Here is a 22,151-nt window from a genome sequence, read left to right on the forward strand (position 1 = left end):
TCTCCTCTCTCCTTCATTCTTTTTTCCCTTCTTTCTCCTCTTTTTCTCCCCCCCCCCCCTTCTCCTTTTGCAAGACCAGCAGGCAAGGCCATGGAGGCAGCAAGAGTGTCAGGAGCCGCTGCAGAGGGCTGAAAGAGCCACGTGTGGTTCCAGAACCATGGGTTGTCAACATCCGCTGTAGGCTATATAGACATAGATTTCAAGTCTAGCTCAATGAACACAGAAGAACGAAACTTTCCCTTTCCCCCAACTTTAAGGATAAACACATGGGTTGATTGACACAGCAGTTTGAAAAGATCCGCATCGGCACAGAAAGCAATAACTTGGTCACTATCAGAAAAAAAAAGTTTATTTCTATAAATAGTTCCTTAAATCCACCATCAAGGAAGAGCTTATACAACAACTTGACTTCCACTGAATTGGTGCTGCTACTTTTAAATAACAGGATAGTTAGGTGAGGAAAACCTTTGTTAATGCACTTAAGATTAATGCACAAATGTTTGGCTATATTGAAACACAGACACATTAGGCAGATCCAAGGGAGGCTGTGAGGACTTCTATCAAATGTGCAGCATGGGCGCTGCATTCTGATTTCTAGCTACATGCTTCTATAAACGGACTCCACTAGCTTGTAGACACAAGTATCGGCTTGATGCTTTAGCAGGATTAGAAATGTTCTTGTACATCTTGAATGTTCTCCCAAATCTACAGTAAAAACATAGATGCTTCTTCCTTGTGAAATAAAAAAACTGTACTGATACTTCCTTGTATCGGCAATTACTCCTTGATAAAAGCAACTTGTATGGCATACATGTGTATACACCCAAATGTAGTGTGTTTACGGACTGACGCGGTCACTGATGCATTTTAACAGAATCTATGCCTCATTTGAATCCTTCATTTCCCAAAAATGTCCTTTGGAGCCACAGAGTTCTAAATTACAGAACATGGGCTTTTTACCAATCTGCTATTCTTTATCTTAAATAATTAGATAAGCAGTTCAAGAGCCCAGAACCCTCTTCCAAGGCGGACTATCAAAGAGAATAAGCAACCTTACTAATTACGGAAACTTTAGAGAGAATAAGGCCTTAAGAAATTTAAATGAAATATTTTTCTTTAATAAAATCATGATCCTAAACAAAACTCTACGCAGACTCGCAACGGAAACACACTAAGGGGTTCTTTTCATTTCCCCTAATTATTGGAAGAGCAAGAATCAATAAAACCACACCCTTTCGGCTGCTGGAAAACTACAATGGTGCTCAGAAAATCCAGTGCTCCACAAAAAAAATCAAAGAATGTACTCACCCTCACCAATGCACTCCAGCAATATGTTGAGATCTTTGGTAAATATGACTGTAAGTCACCTGGCCTTTGATAAAGACTGTCCTCCTGCAGTATCTGTAGATGTACCAAATGACTTGGTTGAACTGTAAACCTGTTCTTGGCTTTTTAAACCATGGTCTTAAATCAGTGTTCTGGAAGCAGCTATTTTAATATTAGCTGACATATCTGTCTCTAGAAATAGGGTGCAGTTTTCTAAACAGTGGAAATAATTGAGTCCAGCAGAAATAAGGGCAAGCAAGAAACAATCTTGAACAACCCAGTAAGATTATGTTTAGACCAGAAACTTTGAAGACTCGTTAAATTCAAAATGCGTTTTGAAAAGGAATTTTGTGGTGTCTCTTTAGATGATTCCTTTTCCATTTCTGCATGTGTTCCTCTCTTTATTTTCTGTACTTGGTAGAAGTTTTGGAACTATTGAGTTCAGCTCCAAAACTGTAATATCAATTGAGATTACACAGGAGTGTTTTTTTTTTTTTAAATCTGGCTATAAGATACTCATTGTTTTCTTACTAGCAAACTGCACCTACTCCAAACATTAATGGTGTGACATCTTGCTGGGCCTGTAAGACAATGTTATTCACTTCCTGACAGTGGAAAATACCCAGGCAAAAGTTAAAGAAAATCTGGTTCATAGACTTTGTGGCTTCTTTTCTTAGAAAATTACATTTAATAATATTGGAACTAACACAGTGGCAGAACTGGTCAACGATAACAGATCAATATGCTGAAGACTGAATTCACAGGCTGGAGACTTCTTAAAAGATAAACTTCTTATAAACAGGGGCAACCAACACCGGTTTAAGCAGAAAAACAAGAAAAAGGAAAAGTTACAGCGTTAAACCTTGGGGCATTATATTTACTCGAAACTCCTATTGTTAATTTTCAAAGAATGCAGCTTTAGCAGAAGTATGAAGGTCAGATGGCAGACATGATTAAAAACGATGTGCGGAGGAGAACTGTGGGTTTGTGAACATAGGACATTCAGGATAGCAGAGGTAAGCAGCAGATGCCTTATAAAGTGTCCAAATATAACGTACAACTGTAACCATATGTAACAGGGTTTAAATTAGTCACAATACACAACGGTGAAGATACTTTGCAATCTGACAAGGTCTGTAAACCAAGGCTTTATATAGTCAGTTAGAACTAACCTCAGCCCCATTTTCTTTTCCCCCTATAACTTAACCCTCAAAATGCTGCAGTGTGGGAATGGCACACTCAACAGCTTGCTTTGTCGGAGCCCTGAAGCAAAGAGCACAATTCTGCACAGGTTTGTGTCTCTACGGAACTGAACTGGGAGTCCATGGTATTCCAGGCCAAGTCAGCTAAAAGGAAATCATCCATCACGGTCTGAGTCTCGTTGCTGGTGAGAAATAAGTTGCCTAGGGTATCAAGGCAGCTGTCTATGGTTTGCGTTTCGGCACTGCTCAGCTGGACCTTTCCGTCTGACATGTGATCGGAGATCTCGCTGTCTGGACATCTCATTTCCGTTTGGGTTTCTGTATTGGAAGAGTCCGCACTCATCAGAAAAGCAGAAGGCTTCAAGATGTTCCCCAGAGGCAGGTAGGGAGTGTCCAGGAAGAAATTTAAGTCTGTCTGGGTCTGCGTATCAAACATTTCTAAGCCTAAGAAATTAGAACTGCCTCGAGAGGCATAGGATGGGGTAGTGTGGTCTGAAAATAAATCTGTTTGGGTTTCAATGTCTAGGAACTCCAAGGTCGGCACCGAGTTCAAGTTGCCCAATTCAGCCTCTTCGGTTTGAGTTTGGATATTGGAAGCCGTAAAGAATTCCTCAATGTCAAAATCTATTCCTGGGTTCTGGGTAGAGACGGAGCTTAAGGGAAGGCCAGGGTTGGGGTGAGTATCCGTTAAAAGACTGCGGTTATCCAACGAATGGGCTGTGGAGTTATTTGAAAAAATGGTTTCCAGGTCATTCAGTAGCTCCATGGTTTGCGTCTGATTGTCTGTCATAATTTGCTGGGGAAGAATACCGTTGGTGGACGAGTTAAAGCTCATCATTGGCTCACACTTGGTGTCTGGGCTCAAAGTTTTGCAGTTTCCTTGCGGTAGCATATTCTGATCCAGATTGGTTGCCATCAAGGGGACACCAGGAGGAGTCATGGGGTTTGAATCAGGAAATGAGGAATTAACGCCGTTGAAAAGACCGCCGCAGGTGACAGTCTGGTCCATGTGTACGTTCCCATCGACACCTTTTGGGGATTTGCCGGTCTGAGTCTCCCGAGAAATTCCGCAGGGTTGAAAGCAAGCTTGAGCGAGCACATCTGTCTGAGCAGCTATGGAGGAAGTCAGCTTTGAGCTGGGTAACAGGGTTTGCGTCTCTACGCTCACCGGAAGCAACGCCTGGGAGCTGAAAGTCAGGTCTGTCTGAGAACAAGAGGACACCGAGGAATCGGGAGGCCAAGCTGCGGAAGGCACAAAATTCTGGGAAAAGTAAGAGAGGTCAGTTTGAACATTTGTGGAACAGATCCCGTTTTTATAGCACAGAGCTTCAAGATCCTGGACAGGATTATGGGGGGATGCTTTGCCTAAATTCACCTGGATGCCTGTACTAACCGGCTTAGTACCATCAGCAACTTTGGTTCTGGAAAGGGCTGAGAGGTTTTTCAATGCAAGGGCTTCAGTCTCCATTGCGGGTATCATAATTCCGACCGGCATAGGCATTAAGTGAACAGTACTCATGACAGAACCTTTCTCGTCCACAGTCACCACAACGGGCTTCATAGAGGAGTTTTGTGCTGGCACCAAGATAGGCAATTGAGTCAGCTGCATTACAGGGAGCTTAACTAAACCCACTTTCGGCTTAGGCAAGAGAAACTTTGGTGCGTTTTTGGGCTGTGCTTGAGTTTGCTGAATAAAATAAGGTTGGCTGGAATCATCCAAGGAGGCTACCAACTTGATCTCAGGGGTCTCCAAATCCTCAGTGCTGGCACATCTGCTGTGGATGTTGGTGGGCGTCCTTCTGTGTGTTCTTTTTTCTTCCAGTGTGCAGTTAGACAGTGAAATTTCACTTTTCCTTTTCTTGCTAGGCGGATCCCTGTAAACATTAATAAATCGTTAGAAATGTGGTTGTACTGCAGCACAGTCTCCCCACTGCTCCCAATTCGAGAAAAGGACTTCAGGAAAATGGAAGCACGTAACCCATCATTTTAATAGTATGCGAGAATGACCTTTGGACACAGGGAGAAGAGCCACAATCAGGGGAATAGTCTGCACATTCTAATATTTTCCTAATCACATTCTCATCCACAGGGATACCTTCATTCTTCCAATTTTGTGCAAATACAATCCTAGCTGCAGTTATTACATGAATTATCAAATATATATATACCCTGTTTCCCTGAAAACAAGACCGTCCCAGATAATAAGCCCAATCGGGCTTTTGAGCACATGTACTAAAATACGCCCTCCCTGAAAATATTGCAACACAGCAGCAGCCATGAGGTGATCACGCTCGCCACCTCCTGCACCTCAAAAATAATGAGCCCTCCCCAAAAATAAGGCCAAGTGATTATTTGTGTGGGGAGTGTCAAAATAAAATAAGACCCTGTCTTATTTTCAGAGAAACACGGTATATATCTCAGAATATGAATAGGTTAACATTTGAAATTAAAGAGACAGAACAATCTAATTATTACAATATATGGGAATTATTTTATCAATGGTTAGAGAAATATGAAAAGTGGAAAAAAGCAGAAGAGTAAATTAGAGAAAATATTTTAACAAAGTTAAATAAGTTAAGAAGGGGATCGTTATAGTATTAGGTATGGTATATATTAGTATTAAGTTAAGAATAGATAAAATAATAAATATGGCTGTAATTTGTAATTGCTATTGTATAAAATATTTGCACAAAATATGCAACACACTGTTTAATGGAAGATGATGCTTGAGTTAATTTTTTTGAAAAAAAATTATATTAAAAAAGAAGTCAGGGGAATAGTCAGGTCAAAGGCATCTTAGCCCTCAGCAGAAATGTGGGTGTGGTACACATCTTAGAAAGGCTCCTCCTTAGTTTCTTGGTTGATGACAGGAGAGAAATGAACTTTCAGACAGGCAAAGTTCTGTTAAAGTAACCTTACAATGAAGTGTAAGAGACTCATCTGGGCATGTTCCCTGCCTAGATTACCCCACAAGGTTGACATCAAGTCTGAAAGTACCGGTAGTTCTTGACTGATGACCTCAATTGAACAAAAATCTCCCTTGTGAAGTGAGATAGTTGTTAAGTGAGTTTTGCCGCATTTTATGAACTTTCTTGTCACAGCAGTTATGCTTGTAGTTCTTAAGTTAGTAACATGGTTGTTAAGTGAATCTCACTGACTTTGCTTGTCAGAGGATGGCAGAAGGGGATCATGTTGCCAGGACACTGCAACCATTATAAAATATGAGTCAGTTGCCAAGCGGCCGAATTTTGATCATCTGACCACGGGGATGTTACAACAGGCATAAATATGAAAAACAGTCATCAATCACATTTTTCAGTGCTTCTGTCACTTCAGTCACTAAATGAATGGTTGTGAGTTGAGAACTGCGTGTGCATTTCTCCCCCATCACTTTCACAGTTCAAGAAACTGGGAGGAGCCATTTCTGAGACATTTGCCACAGCCACATTCCTTTTATAGCTAAACTTCATTTTATCTGTCTTCCCAACTGCCTCCTGAAGTCTTTTCCACATATCATTACAATCACTGCCAGAGGTTAGAGGCCCACTGACAAAGAACAGAAGCAGGAGATGATTTCCATTATAAAAATCATTCCCATCCCATGACTCTTATTATCCCTAAAATGAAATGGTAAGGAGTTGAGATTAAACAGAAAGAATACATTCCCTCCTACTCAAAAATGTGACTAGATAATTGAATGAATAAGCACAACTGTCAACACTGAAGCTGACCTGACTGATGACATTTTATCCATTCAATTTTATTTCTCTCTTTTGTCATTTTATTATGATGTTTTTTACCACCCATCTCATATCCGACGACTCTGGGCGGCTTACCACATTACGTACTCATCATTTATGAAATGAACTGCAATAACATTAATGCAATACAATGTTGGTGCTGTGCTCTTCAACCCCAAGCTCTAATTCATGCAATATTCAAAAGCCCACGGTGCTAACTATTTGGGTGAAATAAGCGCTGGTCGCATTTGCACTCCTAGGAAACAGGAGAGCAACACACAGCATTGTGCAGCATTAGAGAATGTAAAGATTTTGTTAGTGGCAGCCTATCTGATAAAGGATGCATGGATGAAAAACCAAGAAAAATACAGAGTTATGAGCATAATGAAACCAAGAGCAGAGAAGTGGAGCCATCGCTGGCAGTTACCAACACCAAAACTCTCCCCCAACTTCTAAACCCCTCCAAATTAATCTGTGCATGTGCAAGATATATTTGGAAAATGCTGCCATACCTGTGTTCAACCGGGATCTCATGTTGTGTCCGATAAATATGAGATAACAATGCCGTCCTGCTGGCATAGGGACACCCACAGGTACACTGGAAAGTCTTGCCACAGTCCACAATATGGCGCTTCAAATCCCATATAGTGCCATATGAATTGGTGCATTTATCGCATTTATGCTTCTTTTCAGCATGCATTTTCATGAAGTGCTGAAACAATCAAATGTTAGGGAAATTGTAGGGATGCGGAGAAGCAACTTAGAATCAATGAGATTATCAGTTACACCATCTTTTAGCATTCCCAAAGTACTATTAGATTCCCATTTTAGACTGAAATCTTTCTAGAGTCTAAGATTTTGGGGATTAAATGGAGATTTTGGGGATTAAAAGTAGATCTAACCAATCCTGCAACTTTGATTAGGCCTATTTCCTAGCAGGCATACTTGTTTACTATAGATAATTAATTGTAATTCACTGTTCATTTTGAATGATGCAGCACAGTTTTACTTAAATGCCACAAAATTAGTAGAATAGAAGAACTAAACTCTACTTGCATTTAGAATCAAGATAACCAAAGAAAAAAAATGTAATTTACTTAACACAAAGTTCCCTCACTGCCACCTTTCAAGTTTAGATTTCGAAAGAGGTGAGAAAATTAACTTTTTGGATTATTCATGCCTCTGCTGCTTGTTCATTTACTTGAATCAAATTCTCTCTTATTTCACATGTTACTCCCACAGTAGGGACTTAATTTACATTGGCATGCAGATTTGTTATACATATGAATGTTTTCACATAAAACTGTAATTGAGAAAAAAATGCATAACTCTTTGAGATGACATTCCACCCACTGTAATTGCCATTAATAATGTAGTTATGTTCCATACCTGCCTTACAAGAGAAAACTGTGAAAATGGCCTTTCAGGTCCCCTGGGACAACCTTCAATAGGACAGCAGTAGTATTTCTGTGGCATTTTCAAATCTTTCCTCATTGCAGGATATATTTTTCCATCCTGAAGTGGCACGCATTATTAAAAAGAAACACGTATTAAAATTAAGAAACAGCTGGAAAGTAAGTTAGATTTTTGGGTTACATGTAATCCTCGAATTACAACATCTTATTTACTGACCCTTCAGTTACGTTGGCACTGAAAAAAATCACTTATGACTGTTTTTCATACTTATGAAAGAGGAATTATTGACAGCATGTGCTGTGGCCCGCCAGCGGCCAGTGGAGTAGCAGCTGATTCGGACAGTGAGGAGGTTGGGGAGGAACATGGGCCAGTCCTGAAGGCTGGGAAGGCTCGGACAAGGGCTCTGCGTTGGAGGCAGAGAGGGAACCAAGGCTGTCTGGCAGTTCTCAGCTGCTTTCGGAGCTAGGCAGCAATGAGGCAGAGGAACAGCTGGAGCCTGTTCCCAGTGCGCACATACACAGAGGTGCCAGATAAAAAGAACAGCTAAGAAATCAGGGTCAGCTTGGGAATAAAGCCACAGGTGAACGGTGAATGGCCCCTCCCATAGGAAATAAAAAAGGAGTGAAAGGGGAGTGGGCTTTTGCAGGAAACAATTTGTTTGTTCATTTCAGGAGTGTGAAGATCTGTCCACGAATCTCAGAGACTCTGTGCCAAGTCTTTCCTTGCACAACACCTCATTTGGACAATATTTACATGGCAGCTTTCCAAGCTTGAAAAGATCTGTGGTCATAAATCCACCTTTGAAAGACTATTTACCAGGCCTTTGCTGAATGTGAATGAGAGCAATTCATATTCGTTTAATAAAATGGGTTTTGTCTGGACCAGGAATCTGCTTTGTGCTGTTTGGGGAAGCCTAGATCAGAAGAGCATGCTAAAATCCAAATTTTGAGAAAGACAAATCTCTGCAGAGGAGGGGCTTGTGGTCTAAATAAAAAAAAATCCTATCTGCCAAATCTTCTGAGGATGCCTTAACAAATTTAATTCTTATGCTGCTGTTTGGAAACACATCACATTACTGCGAATGCTATGAACATTCAAGACAGCACATTGTCCTTTTGATCTATGCCCAACACAGTAGTTTTGTTAAGGGAAGCCTAAAATGTTTCAAACAAAATCAAAAAGCCAACCGTAAGAAGAATTAATGGGATGGTCCAAAATAAATACCTTAGCGAGAAAAAGCCCTGGAGGCAGTGTCAGAAGCATAATTCCCAAGTCAACAAAGGCTTTAATATTTTTTCAACTGTTGCACATTTTTGATTCTATTAATACTCTGAAGCAGGATGAAGTCATTACAAACCAAGAAAAAAAAACCCAACATGTCTGATGTTACAATCAATTATTGTCCCAGTGGCATTCTTTAGCTGATTGAGAGAGATTTGATAGTGATCGACCGCAGGTGTCAAGGTGCTCTCTAAGAGGCCACTGGAGGATGACAGTGTTGTGGCCTGCTGCGGTCAGCAGAACTGGCAGCAGGTTCGGACAGTGGAAGCCAGATTCACTTAACCACCCTGTTAACAAACAACTGCAGTGATTCACTTAACAACCGTGGCTGTAAGATGGGGCAAAGCTCAGTTGGACAACTGCATCGCTTAGCAACAGGTTTGGAACTCAAACACGGATCGTAAGCCAAGGACTACCAGCATTTAAAATCCCCTCAAACCACCACCATCATCCTAAGAGGTGGCAAGAGGGTACATCCATTTTCGTCCTTAAATACAAGGAACACTAACACATAAGAACCCATACATAAAAGGCCATATGCTAAACAGATAAACCAGCCCAAATAAACAAATCCATAAGAAACAAAGAGTCGGGGGGGGGGGGTCCTCCCTCATTGTTAAAGGTGGGAAGGGGAAAAAAAGTTTTAAGACACTTTCACTCCGAAGGGAGGGAGATGGTGGTGGGAGGGAAGCCTGGCAAAGACCCTCCCAAAAGACTGACCAGAAGCTGGAAAAGGGGGAGGGGAAGGGAACCTGGCACTCCCAAAAGGGAATGACTAGAAGCTGGAAAGGGAATGGGTGGTGGATGTGAGGGCAGGGGAACCTGGCAAAGATCCTCCCAAAAGAGTCTGACCAGAAGCTGCGAAGGGGATGGGTGGTGGGTGCGGAGGGGGGAGGGGAAGCCTGGAAAGACCCTCCCAAAGGAGACTGACCAGAAGCTGGGAAAGGGGGGGGGAGAGAGAGACCTGGCGCGGGGGGGATTTGGGGCTCCTGCCATTGGAAGGGGAGAGGAGGAGACGGACCACGGCTGGGGTGTGTGCGTTAGGGGGGAAGAGAGGTGCCTGGCGGGGGTGGGGCTTACCTGCTGCAGGCGGTGGGCCTTGCTGAGGTGCATACTCAGCGCCGGCGGGTTGGGCAGCACCTTGCCGCAGCCGGCCACCGTGCACAAGATGTTGCTGCGGACGGCCCGTGACAGCTCCGTCACCGAGGGTGTCACCAGCTCCCGAGGGCTGGACGGCCTTTGGACGACGTCGCGGGTGGCCGGGCGGCGGGGACGGCCGAGTCCCAGGCCCGGGCCCAAGCCGGGTTCCCCGCCGCGCTGAGGCGGGCGCTGCGGCTGAGGAGGAGCGGCCGCCGCCATCTTCCTCGCGACCGACCGGCCGCCCACTTCCGGTGGAGGGAGGGAGACTCATGAATATTGAGAGACGCCAATTTTACATATTCATGAGGGACGCGTGGGAAAAAGAGCCGTGGCGACGGAGATCCCGCCCGTCCTTCCATCCCGCCCCGCCCCTGGCTTGAGGTCACGTGGGACATATTGGCTCTCAGGCTGCAATTCCTCAATTTCTCATGCAATGAATGAACCGCAGGTTTAATGCGGCCGCCGGTGTGCGTAGCGCGTCTTTGGCCGGCTTTTCTGGTTCTTGTTTTGGGGGGGGGGGGGGCTTTGATTTTGCAGGTTTTCTGAATGCCCACTGTGAACTTGATGTTCATATCTAATATAATTTGTAAGGCTCCTCCAAAACTATATCTGACTAGGTGGCTCAGTGGCTGAGACCCTGAGCTTGTCGATCAAAAAGGTCGGTGGTTCGAATCCCCCTAGTACAGGTGAGCAGGGGGCTGGACTAGATGACCTCCAAGGTCCCTTCCAACTCTGTTACTGTTTAAATTGGCATGGAATGACTCACATTACTCAAAGGTTTTGTCTTCTGGCTGGCAGGTTTCTGGTCAACATAAGGTAGCCTGATCCAGGATCCAGGCTACCAACCGTAGCAATACCACTTAGACTTATATACCACTTCACAGTGCTTTTACAGTCCTCTCTAAGCGGTTGGCCCTAATAATTAGATTCCTCATTTTACCCACCTCGGAAGGATCGAAGGCTGAATCAACCTTGAGTCAGTCAGAATCAAATTGCCAAACTGCAGGCAGCCAGCAGAAGTATCCTGCAGTACTGCACTCTAACCACTGCGCCACTGTGGCTCATCCTAGGTTGCTTCTCTTGATTAGTTTCCATCTCAACCAGAAACAATAGAAATACCAAATTATTTCAAAATCTAGTTTAAGAAAGTTAATTCTGTATATAAAATGCAGGCTTACCTGCCTGCTTTTAAAAAAATTAGCAACCCTTTTCTGCAAAATTAAGCACACATTTTGTCTTTCTAAGGACAATTATTTTACCTATCCCTCTTAGATGTTCCATGATTCTATGCCTTTATAAATTCCAGATTCCAAACACAGAAAGAATCCCTTGGGAATTGACAATCCTATTAATTCTAGAGCAAAAGGGGTAATAGGATAAGCCGATATAACTATAAATCTGCCTTTTTATGATCCTGCAGTCCCCTTATTTGGAGTAGTTAAGGCGACTACAAAGTCAACTGGAATGCAACTGCAACCAGTTTTATCTAACATATTTTGTATATAGAATCATAAATTTAACATTCACAAAGTATAAACACTAACATTTCAAGCCAAGCTTGATTATTCCCATTTATAGAGAATAACAAAAAACCCAGTAGTTTATAATGCATTTGACTAATTTTTCAGATGGTGCATAATTGGTTAAACATTACACTAGGCTTCAATTAAATTCAAATAATCTAAGCGTAAGAAAGGGTTTGCATAATATAATTAAACCATGGAACAATTTGATTTGGTGTAAATGTCTGCAACTACACATTAAATTATGGTTAAGGCAAAGTACATATAAAACTGATAAGGGGCTAATAAACCACACTTATTATCAAGCAGCATGATAAACTTGGAATACAGTAACAGCAATACAGTTAAATTTTATAAATAGTTTATTTTTTACAAAGTATGAGAATCAAAAACCTCTCAAAATGGCTACCTGCATTGTCAGAAAGAACCCTGACATTTGTTAACAGTGTTCTGCATTATCTGGTTGATATATATTTCTTTTGTCATGGACATTTAAGTACATATAAAGCCAAATTATTAAAAATATACATGATTCACTAAACATTTCAGTTTAAAATTCAATTTAGTATAATCAAACATGTCAATGTTTTTATAGAGTGCATTCTGTCTTCACAGCAACTTCTCCAAAACAAGCAATTAAAATAACTGGATTATATACACCAGATTAACATTTCATTTCTAATTAGACAATACTGACTGAGCATTGATAACATCTGCACTGGTGTATAAATAAGCCTATTAGAATAACCCAAATACTTTTTTAACAAACATGTAAGCCTGTATATTGATGTTGGCCATGGAAAAGGGCCCCTGTCGTTTCCTTAATGTCAAATAGAATACAAGCTACTCATCTTCCAAACTAGTATGAAAAGTAAACTTTTATGTTCAACAGATCAGAATGGAAGGAAAGATTAGTAAAAGATGAAAAGATTCTTCCTCTTCCTTTGCTTATGGCTCTCCTGGGGATATTATTTTGTAAGAGGCTGATTCCAGCATAGAATGCTGTCATTCTGACTAGCAGTTAAATTTAACTGCTTTGTTATCTAACCTTTTCTGAAAATTACATGTCATCATTACAATTTTATAAATAAGTATATAGGCTTATTTCTCCCATTTGCATCAGTTAACTGAAATATTTAAAATCAAGTTGTCATTTTTAGTGGTGCTTTAATTACATGGTAATAATACACAAACCTTCACTGATAATTATTTACAAAATCTCACAAAGTTAAGAGAGAGAGAGAGTCCATATATGTCTCTGTTTGTTCTTTAATTTACTTGAAAGGTATTATTGGTTTGTGAAAGATCATCTTTTTTCTCTCTGATTTTAAAATAATTCCTGGCTTTTCGAGTGATGCAGGTGAGTAGTGGTGAAAGAGGAGCGTCTGCTATTCCTAGTATAAAAAACATAATAAAAATCAATATATGATTACTTACAGCTGTGTATGTAAACCTGGAAGTTCAGGAATTTGATGTCTTTTAATAGCACTGCATAAATCCATACATAACAGCATGTCACAACGGTTTGGGAACAAAATCTGTTTCAGGCAAGGGTTGGCAACATGACATTTTCACCTACCATGCTCGTAATTTATTTATTTTTAATGTCTGAAACTATGCTTGAGATTTTGCTAAAATTTGTTTAAGTCTTGTAAGATTTTGGCAAGATGCAAAATCAAAATGTGAGAACTCAGATACTCTATCCATTCAGAATTAAAATATAATTCTGCATGCATTAAATCTGCTCATTCACACAAGAAATTTGAGAGGCTACTACAGTGAGCAGCCTATAGTAGAATTTATTTCATCAGACGTTAATTAGGATGAGCCCAACCATCCCCACACTAGTATTTAAAATACAGTTTAAATTGGTTGGGCAAGGAAGGAAGTCAAATGAGTAGTATGGAAAGACATATGAATCACTGGTTTTATAGGCAGTTTTATTCTGTAAAAAATATTATATAATAGTGGTGTTTAGGTTTTTACCATAATTGCAATACTTACCAGAGGGCCCTAGAGACTTAAGGGCTTCTAGAAGATGAGGACTAGAAAACTTGATGGTACATCTAAATGGCTGATCAGTATTCAGGATGCTTCTTTCTTCAGTTTTAAACACTGTTTCAAGCTGTAATAACAACAAACAAAATCCAGAAACTGTAAATAGATCAGTCTGGTATGACTGTTAAGGTTCTGGCGTAGGCCAGGGAGATTCACATTCAAATCCTCTTCTAGTCATGAAAAGTCATTGGATAACTTTGGACCAGCCCCATTCTAAGCCCAAACTAATTCGCATGGTTGCTGTCATGGGGATAAAATGCAGGAAAATCCCCACAGAAATAGCCTTTAAGAGATACATATAACTAACAAACAAAAAATAGAATAAATCACATTTAGGCCATAAATCTCTAAATTTACTTCCCTTCATCTTTGGCCCAATATGGTAGAGAGCTCAACATATTAGGTTATCCCAATTTGATCCCCACAGCAATCTTATGAGTTGCGATGAGCTTTAAAAAAAATGACCCCCAAATTACCTGTGATTTCTGACAATGAGAACGTGAACCTTAATCTTCCTGACCTGATCTAAGTCAAATATCTTAGCTGCTTCATTATCAAGACATTTTAAAATGTACCAGAAGTATTCTTATATAACTCTAGTCAACATTCCCAAAAATTGCAAGGTTTTCCCCCTCCAAAACAATAATTGCAAAATTAATCTGATTAACAAAAGCTCGACATCTATTCAGATTTCATTTTCATATACTGTCACTATTTTATTCAAGAATAATTTATTATTACAATATTAAATACAATTGTAAGAAATATGTACATGAAAAATCAAAGGGTGCCCTCTTGTGGAAAAAAATATTTAGTTCTAATACACAACCCAAAACAAGCAGAACTTTAATTTAAATACACTAATTTATTCAGCATTGTTATTGATTGTATTAAGTCTTAAGCTTGGGAAGACAGACATGTATGTAGCACTTCACACTGGCAGTATGTAGATCAGTGTTTTTCAACCTTGGTGGCTGGGGAATTCTGGGAGTTGAAGTCCATACATCTTCAAACCACTGAGTTTGAGAAACATTGGGTGTAGATTACAGTCCATAATCTTCAATGAAGACATTTTCACCCTGCAATGTATTGATTCAGGATGACATTCTCTCTTTTATCAATATGCTAATCATACCTAACAACTTCGAACTATGGTGCTGGAGAAGACTCCTGCAAGTCCCTTGGGACTGCAAGGCGATCAAACCGGTCAATCCTAGAGGAAATCAACCTTGACTGCTCTTTAGAAGGCCAAATCCTGAAGAGGAAATTCAAATACTTTGGCCACCTAATGAAAAGAAGGACTCACTGGAGAAGAGCCTAATGTAGGGAATGATTGAGGGCAAAACAAGAGGACGACAGAGAATGAGGTGGATGGATAGTCACCGAAGCAGTCGGTGTGAGCTTAAATGAACTCCAGAGGATGGTAGAGGACAGGAAGGTCTGGAGGAACATTGTCCATGGGGTTGCGATGGGTTGGACATGACTTTGCAACTAACAACATCCAACAACATATCTTTATCCTGGCTGAGCAGGGGTAGCAATGGAGGCAGTTAGGGCCTAGATAGGATGAAACAGGCTTAGATCAATCCTGCCAATACAATGTGGTGCTCAACAGCTAAGTGAATCCAGGGAAAAACCCTCATAATTTGAGAGGGGATTGCTCTCCTGTTTGAACAACAAATGGAGGTTGTAACCATGAAGGCCTTTGAATAATCAGCTATTATGTGCCAACCATGCACGTTGGAGTGTTTGGTTATAGTTGTATTACCCGAGTTTTGTTTTAAACTTTTGACATTAATACTGTAAGTGGCTCAGAGCATCTGGAAATCAATTTAATTAAGAATAGAAAATTAGAACAATCATGGAATCTCTAGAATATAAGTATAGAAAGGCCAAAAGAAACATTGCCAATGTCTATGTAAAGTAGAAACGAACCTTGTACTGCGCGTGTTCTAATTTTGGTTGAGGACCATCACCAAAAGTTTCCCGATTAACTTTTTGAATTCTCTCCTTTTCATGTTTATCTTCAAGAATTATCCTTGGATCAACTGGAAAAAATGTTAAAAACACATCAGTGTACTGAAAACATACTTAGCACTATTATTCTACATTCCATTTGCCCCCAAATGCCAAAATGTTAAGAAATCAGTTATCCATGGGATAACTGAGCCGCCCTCTGTTAGACATCCTAAGGCACATGCTCAGTGAGACCTAGGGCACTTCCATAGGGATGGCTGTGCACTGAGCATAGTCCATTGACCTCTAATTTAAAGAAATCATTTTGATTTAAAACAAGTTAACAAGTTAGCTTAAATACCATTTTCCAGGTCACTGTTTTTTTCTTGTAGGGGGCGAAGGGGATGTGTCTGAAAATTCTAAAAAAGAAATAAGGAACAGAGAAATAATGCCAAAATGTTAAGTTGGTACATTTTCTTGTATGAATGATGTGTAGAAATACTGAGAAAACTCTGTGTAGCAACTTTCTTTTTAAAAAAGGAAACTTTAGTGCAGAAATACTATATTGTAAGTTTACACATTAATCTCTGAACCTGATCAAATATGGAATTTCAAAATGGGCAAAAACCCGTACAGAGTGGTCTTACACTCATGGGTTTTGTACCTGCAAATCCATGTTTTTCTCAGTACTCAATCTTATTACACTGATACATATGATTCTGAATTTAGAAAAATGATTATGCATTTAACTGAATACCCACAGAAGCCACTAAGAACTTTTTAACTAGGAGAAAAACAGGGCAGAAGTGGAGAAGGTAGAAACAAGGAAGCACACATGGCTCTGTATTGCATATACATGTTGGAATTCCTTCTTCAATAGTATGTGAAGCATACATATGCTGTGGTGCTAGCTAAAACTAAAATGTAATGTTTGTCAATTGCTAAATTTAGGATAATAGCAATATAAATATTTAATGTATTGTTATGCTACTGATTGAATCTTGAAGGATTTTTCAAAAAGCAAAAGGTGAAATGTTAGTTCTATCCACAGGGTTAAATTTACCTTGTTGGGAGACTATCTAGCTTTGTAGGACTATAATGGCTCTCTTGGAAGAAGTCACTCACCACATTGGGACCCTTAGAAAAAGGCACAAAATAAAACACAACACAACCATGATTTTGGCTTAGAAGAGAGAAGCAGCTCACCTGGGAAAATCTTTTAAACAAAATAACTTTAAGAGACTCTAAGCAATGGTTTCGGAGACCCATTTCATGGATGTCTTTGTAACAGGTAGCAGCCAACAGAGCCTTCAAATGAAAATGCAGGCAATCTTTAATTGAAACTGAAATGTATTGTTCTTCCCATCTCCCCATTTTACAGTTATGATATTAAAGCATGTATACATTTAATACATTAGTTCAGAAAACCAAAATATCAATTGATCCTTGTTATATCAAAAAACCTTGAAAGAAGATCAAGATAATTAAATGCAAAATATATTTACCTGAAAAAGTAAAGTGTTATTTCTCTTAACCTTAGAATTGGTTATGAAGACATAAGGTGTTTGTGAATGGTAAACTACGTAGGTTGGCTTGTATTGATTAGGCCTTGTATATTGAGTTCCCCAAGCAATTCGAATCCACACTGCATTGTCTTCATATTCTTTAAAGCTGATAGTTGCCTGATGTAAAGAGAAAGGGGAAAAATTCCTTTTTTTGTGGCTTGTTTAAACCTCCGAAAAATAGGGTATGTGTTAAGTTAAAAAGTGCTAAGCCCATGTATCCAGCACAGCTATAGTGAACAGTTAAATTATTTTAAAAATATCACTTCTATTAGGTCAGATATAGAATGATATACGCTACATTTCATATGTGATTAGCTTCTGAATGTTACCATCAAGTTCATTTTAGTTTGTCAACCTATTCCTTACATGCAGATATAGCCTGTTCAGAAGATAAGGATCACTTATAAACAAAAATGAAGGTACTTTCCCTTTTAATGTCAAATTGCTTTACATTTAAATTATTTAGTAGATTAGGTTAAGTATGATCTCTTTAATTTAGAATGTAAATATTTTCATGGATTATTCTTACATTTTTCAAAACAGATAGCACAGTGCATTTAAATTTCTTTTTGAAAGTTGTCCAGTTAAAAATGACTGCATCTTCATCATCTGCAAATAATAAGAGATATTAAAATGGGTATCATTTAATAAACGCATATATTTTATAAAAAAGGGTTACTTTTACACTGAAGGCTACATTTTTCCATTACTTTTAACAATGGTAAAGGTGATTCAAGACCATTCATGTTTATACAAACCAACTTTCACCAACCTGATGATTTCTAGATGTTTTTAGACTACTGCATATTTCTGAGAGGCCTCCAAAACTCTCATTACATGAGGGGGTTGCAAAGCAGAAGACTGCTGATGGATGACATAACTAATATTTCAATCTTTGAAGTATCACACAACAGCTAATTTTGCTTTAGAACAAGCAGGCTGCCACAGCTGAAACTGCATGGGATTAATAAGGAGGCAACTGCAGGGCAAGCTTCTTTTATTCCTTGGCCATAAAACTAGGCAGTTTTATTAATAGGAGGGGGGGGGGAGGTCTGCTTTAAGGTGGAGTATTTTTTAACTCACTTTATGTTTTGGCAAATGCATTGGTTTTTGAGCTATGCATTTTCTTTCAGTTTCATATCACAATAATATGTATTTATTTATTTGACTTATACTCCCTTATTTCCCAGAAGCTAAAGGTTTTGGAAAACAAAAATATCCATTGTAGCTTCACAAATCTGTCAAGTAGGCTGAATTGAGAACAGGTAGCCCTCAATTTACAACCATTTATTTAGTGACCTTTCAAAGTTACAGTGGCATTGAAAAAAGTGACTTAGGACTATTTTTCACACTTGCAACCATTTGCAGCACCCCCCCATGGCTCGTATTTCTGATAGTTGCAGTGTCCCAGGGTCATGTGATCACTTTTTGCGACCTTCTGACAAGCAAAGTCAACGAGGAAGTTAATTTCACTTAGCAACCACATTATTAACTTAACAACTGTGGTGATTCACTTAACAACTATGGCAAGGTAGTAAAATGGGGCAAAACTCACATTAACCACATTATTAACTTAACAACTGTAGTGATTCACTTAACAACTATGGCAAGAAAGGTAGTAAAATGGGGCAAAACTCACTTAACAACTGTTCTCTATTAGCTATTGAAATTTTGGGCTCAATTGTGATTGTAAGTCGAGGACTACATGCATGTGAAGGATTGAAGAAATATTTGAAATTTATCCTCTTAATTCTAAACCTAACCACTAGAGTACATTGGTACTCAGAAGCAGTAGAAATACTAAAAGGATGGTATACATGTAAATGAAGGCTATTCACTTCATTTTTATCATTTAACTCATTTAATATCAATTTAATTGAAGATTAATACAGAAGGTTGTTGAATCAAACTTACTAATAAAAATGTGGTTATTTCAGCTAAGAAAAAAACCTTTTGTTCTAACCGTAAATGTTTCAAAATAACGTGATGGAAATTCTACTATATTAATTTAAAACATAAGACATTTCAATATATTTAAAGTATGTCAATTATTTTTAGAATAACTAAAGGTAAGTTGTGGGCACTTACCTTCTCTAGTCATTTGGTAAACAATCCAGGTATTTTTGTCTTGATAGGTGTAGTTGTCTAAAAAAAAATTACAAACTGAGTGACTACTAATTTAATAATATAGTAACTTAATAAAAACTCTATTAATATTATGACAAAGCCCTTCCTCTATAAAATAAATTTCAGGAATATCAATATTACTATTTTTTACATTTAGCAAATTTTCACATTAATTGGAGTTAATCTCTATTCTTTACTCATTGTCTTTGAAGATATAAACAGTCCACACTGCCTTATAAATAAGTTTTGGTAACATCCAACAGAAGATTAAAATATGTGTTTTCAAGTCATAAGATTATTAGAGATGGTGCAATTTTTTGAAAACGTTAACAAGCTGCAAATCAAAATCAAATCCAAGGGAATTATCTCATTAATTAGCTAAAAATTCAGATTTAGACTATGAACTATATAAAATGCGGGTATCAAATCTATTGTAATCCTGACTATTATTATGTGGGAATAGGCAAACCTCAATGTATTATCTCTGAATAAATAAATGATGTAATTAGAAATAAATGATGCAATTAGATCCAAATTCTATTAAGAATCTGGATTTTAAATTGCAATAACAATTTGTTTTGGGATTGTTTATTTGATAAATTTAATTACCAACAATAGGCTGGAGGAGTCTATTCCATCTTCTGCCAAAACATTTACTTTAACAATGGAATATTGTGCAAGGTAAAGAAGAATAATTTTCTATTCTTAAAAAGGTAAAACTGCTTTTAAATTGTATGAACGAAAGGATACATATCAATCAAATGAACTTAGTGTATAATATAATTGATTTAGACAAAAGAAAAAAGGTTATTTACTCTCTCTCTTTAAATAAAAGACTCTACTTACAAATTAAGTCTAACTCTGCTGCATCTTTGATAGTTGCCTGGTTCTCCTTTAAGACAAAGAGTAACTTATGAACAATATTACAATTGTATGTAATACAATATTGTTGAGATTGGAACATTATTGAGTATTATAAGGCATTAAACCAGTTAAATATATAATAGAGGAATGACACTGAAATTGTCTCAATCTAATAAATCTGTGAGTGAAAGGTATCAGAATTGTATTAGACGTTATATGAATGACACTGAAATAATGTATGCTTACAATCTATGTTGCAAATAATGGAATCCATTCATTGCAATTAGTCCTTAAAAATGAGATTATATATCTTATTTTGTGGACTTAAAAAGATTGTTAGATATCACTACCTGTCTACTTCAAGAAAGTTGTTTCCATTCACTCAGTTTAGAATTTAGTTGAGTTGACTATTTTTATGGGAAATAATTTATACAAAACCTCACCAGCAATAAATGTTTTTAACTATTATATTTTTAAAAATTCTTAGCTACCTTGCTCACCATGATAAAGTATAAGCTAAATAACAGGTTGATTTTGCAGAAATATTAGGCTAAAATGAGGTTAACAATAATATTGTTCAATGTCTCTTATGAACATAATCATATTAAGAGTAAATATATGCAATTCTGAGTAAATATATGCAATTCTGTGTTTTGCAAATAATTCATCTTCGCCACAATAAAAGGGAAACCTTTGTTCTAAGAATATACATTATATATATATATTCAAAGAGAAGACATAAAAGCATTTGTACTTTGCTCTTACCTCACAAAGTTCAACAACTGCTTCAGATACTTTGTCCTTGACATGATGAATTTTTAAAGATTGAAGTTGAGTCTCGGACAAAAAACCCCATGAAGCCAGCATTTTGGATGTTTCTGAACGTGGTATTCGCAGCACGGTTCTTCTAATATATTCAGCTACTGTTTCATCCATGATGAAGACCCTCCAAAAAAAATAAGATAGGAATTTTGTTCAGAGAACACACACACTAGTTTTATACAGTACAACGCAGATAGTGCACAATGGAAATAGAAACAAGGGTTCTTAACAAAGTCTTGTGCTGTATGGCCTTTCAAAATAAGGACTCTGGACAGCGCATCCTTAATCTACAAGACAACTTAATGACAAGTGTATCAAAAGCAAGAGCAGTGAACACTAACAAAAGACACATATACTGTTATAAACGTTATAGCACAGTATGTACATTTCTACTTACACTACAGAATGCAATTATGGGACCTGAGTAATTTTAAGATATTGATAGATAAGTTTTACTGGTATAATAAAGTGAGCACAATCAATTTCAGTTTGGGGATTAATTTTTTTACAAAGTTTATTTCTTTTAAGGTTTGGTAAAGGAATTGTAGTATTTTTCTCCTAAACTTATTTCTAAAGTCAGCAGTGGCACAGAGTATATTTCAACGTCTTTCTCCCACGTAGAAAAGAGACGAACCGCCATCGCCGCTTCATTCTCCGTCGCGGCTCAGGCCGGCTTCTCTCACAACATCAGCGGCCGACCTCGCAGGGTCGTTGTGAGGGCGAGAAGAATCCTCCCCCCTTCCCACCCGAAATGTACAGGGGGGGAAAAGGCTCCAGTCATTTCGGGATTGGTGGTAGTCCTTCCTCCCTTTGCTGGTCTCCCGCCCAACTCACTTCGACGGGGGATCCTGCCCGCCGCTGTTCCGCAGCCGCCTCTTCGGCGCCATTTGGGGGGGGGGGGGGAAATCCCGTTCTTTCTCCTCAGGAAGTTTGCCGCCCGAACGCCCATTCGAATCACTCAATCGCCGCCTCCAGATTGAAATTGGCCAATCGGCCGTCTCCGCCGCGCCCTAATCAGCCAATCACAACGCGACTCCTCCCCAAGCCGGCGACATTCCGTGCTTGTGTGACGCTTTGGAAGCCTCCGCTTTTGCAGTTGTGCTTGCGCCCATTTTGGGGGGGGGGGAGGAG

At 38.8% G+C, this 22,151-nt stretch overlaps 2 protein-coding genes across 2 annotated transcripts; both read right to left on the reverse strand.

Moving 5' to 3' along the window:
- Positions 1 to 51: 51 nt before the first annotated feature.
- ATMIN (ATM interactor) lies at positions 52 to 10,341 on the reverse strand. Its single transcript, XM_032230877.1, has 4 exons — positions 10,046 to 10,341; positions 7,658 to 7,783; positions 6,781 to 6,980; positions 52 to 4,402 (listed from the first exon to the last, which is right to left on the reverse strand). The coding sequence occupies exons 1-4, from the start codon at positions 10,322 to 10,324 to the stop codon at positions 2,566 to 2,568; spliced, it is 2,442 nt and encodes an 813-aa protein (XP_032086768.1). The 5' UTR covers positions 10,325 to 10,341; the 3' UTR covers positions 52 to 2,565.
- A 1,665-nt stretch (positions 10,342 to 12,006) lies between these two features.
- On the reverse strand, positions 12,007 to 22,125 carry CENPN (centromere protein N). The gene is made up of 11 exons (XM_032230878.1): positions 21,855 to 22,125; positions 20,964 to 21,144; positions 20,181 to 20,226; positions 19,296 to 19,352; positions 17,737 to 17,816; positions 17,148 to 17,324; positions 16,849 to 16,950; positions 16,004 to 16,061; positions 15,622 to 15,734; positions 13,633 to 13,753; positions 12,007 to 13,022 (listed from the first exon to the last, which is right to left on the reverse strand). The coding sequence occupies exons 1-11, from the start codon at positions 21,905 to 21,907 to the stop codon at positions 12,898 to 12,900; spliced, it is 1,113 nt and encodes a 370-aa protein (XP_032086769.1). The 5' UTR covers positions 21,908 to 22,125; the 3' UTR covers positions 12,007 to 12,897.
- Positions 22,126 to 22,151: the final 26 nt, after the last annotated feature.

This window comes from Thamnophis elegans, chromosome 14 (genome assembly GCF_009769535.1).
Source record: "Thamnophis elegans isolate rThaEle1 chromosome 14, rThaEle1.pri, whole genome shotgun sequence".
Lineage (NCBI taxonomy): Eukaryota > Metazoa > Chordata > Lepidosauria > Squamata > Colubridae > Thamnophis > Thamnophis elegans.

What these genes read in the sequence shown, in the direction of transcription:
- ATMIN (XM_032230877.1), bottom strand. Translation starts at nt 10,324, where the DNA reads ATGGCGGCGGCCGCTCCTCCTCAGCCGCAGCGCCCGCCTCAGCGCGGC. An exon ending in AGTTTTCTCTTGTAAGGCAG is followed by an intron (nt 6,981 to 7,657) that starts GTATGGAACATA and finishes TGATTGTTTCAG; the next exon opens with CACTTCATGAAAATGCATGC. An exon ending in GAGATCCCGGTTGAACACAG is followed by an intron (nt 4,403 to 6,780) that starts GTATGGCAGCAT and finishes TAATGTTTACAG; the next exon opens with GGATCCGCCTAGCAAGAAAA.
- CENPN (XM_032230878.1), bottom strand. Translation starts at nt 21,907, where the DNA reads ATGGCGCCGAAGAGGCGGCTGCGGAACAGCGGCGGGCAGGATCCCCCG. An exon ending in GGGCAGGATCCCCCGTCGAA is followed by an intron (nt 21,145 to 21,854) that starts GTGAGTTGGGCG and finishes TTTTTTTTGGAG; the next exon opens with GGTCTTCATCATGGATGAAA. An exon ending in AAACAGTGACCTGGAAAATG is followed by an intron (nt 15,735 to 16,003) that starts GTATTTAAGCTA and finishes CATTTTTTCCAG; the next exon opens with TTGATCCAAGGATAATTCTT.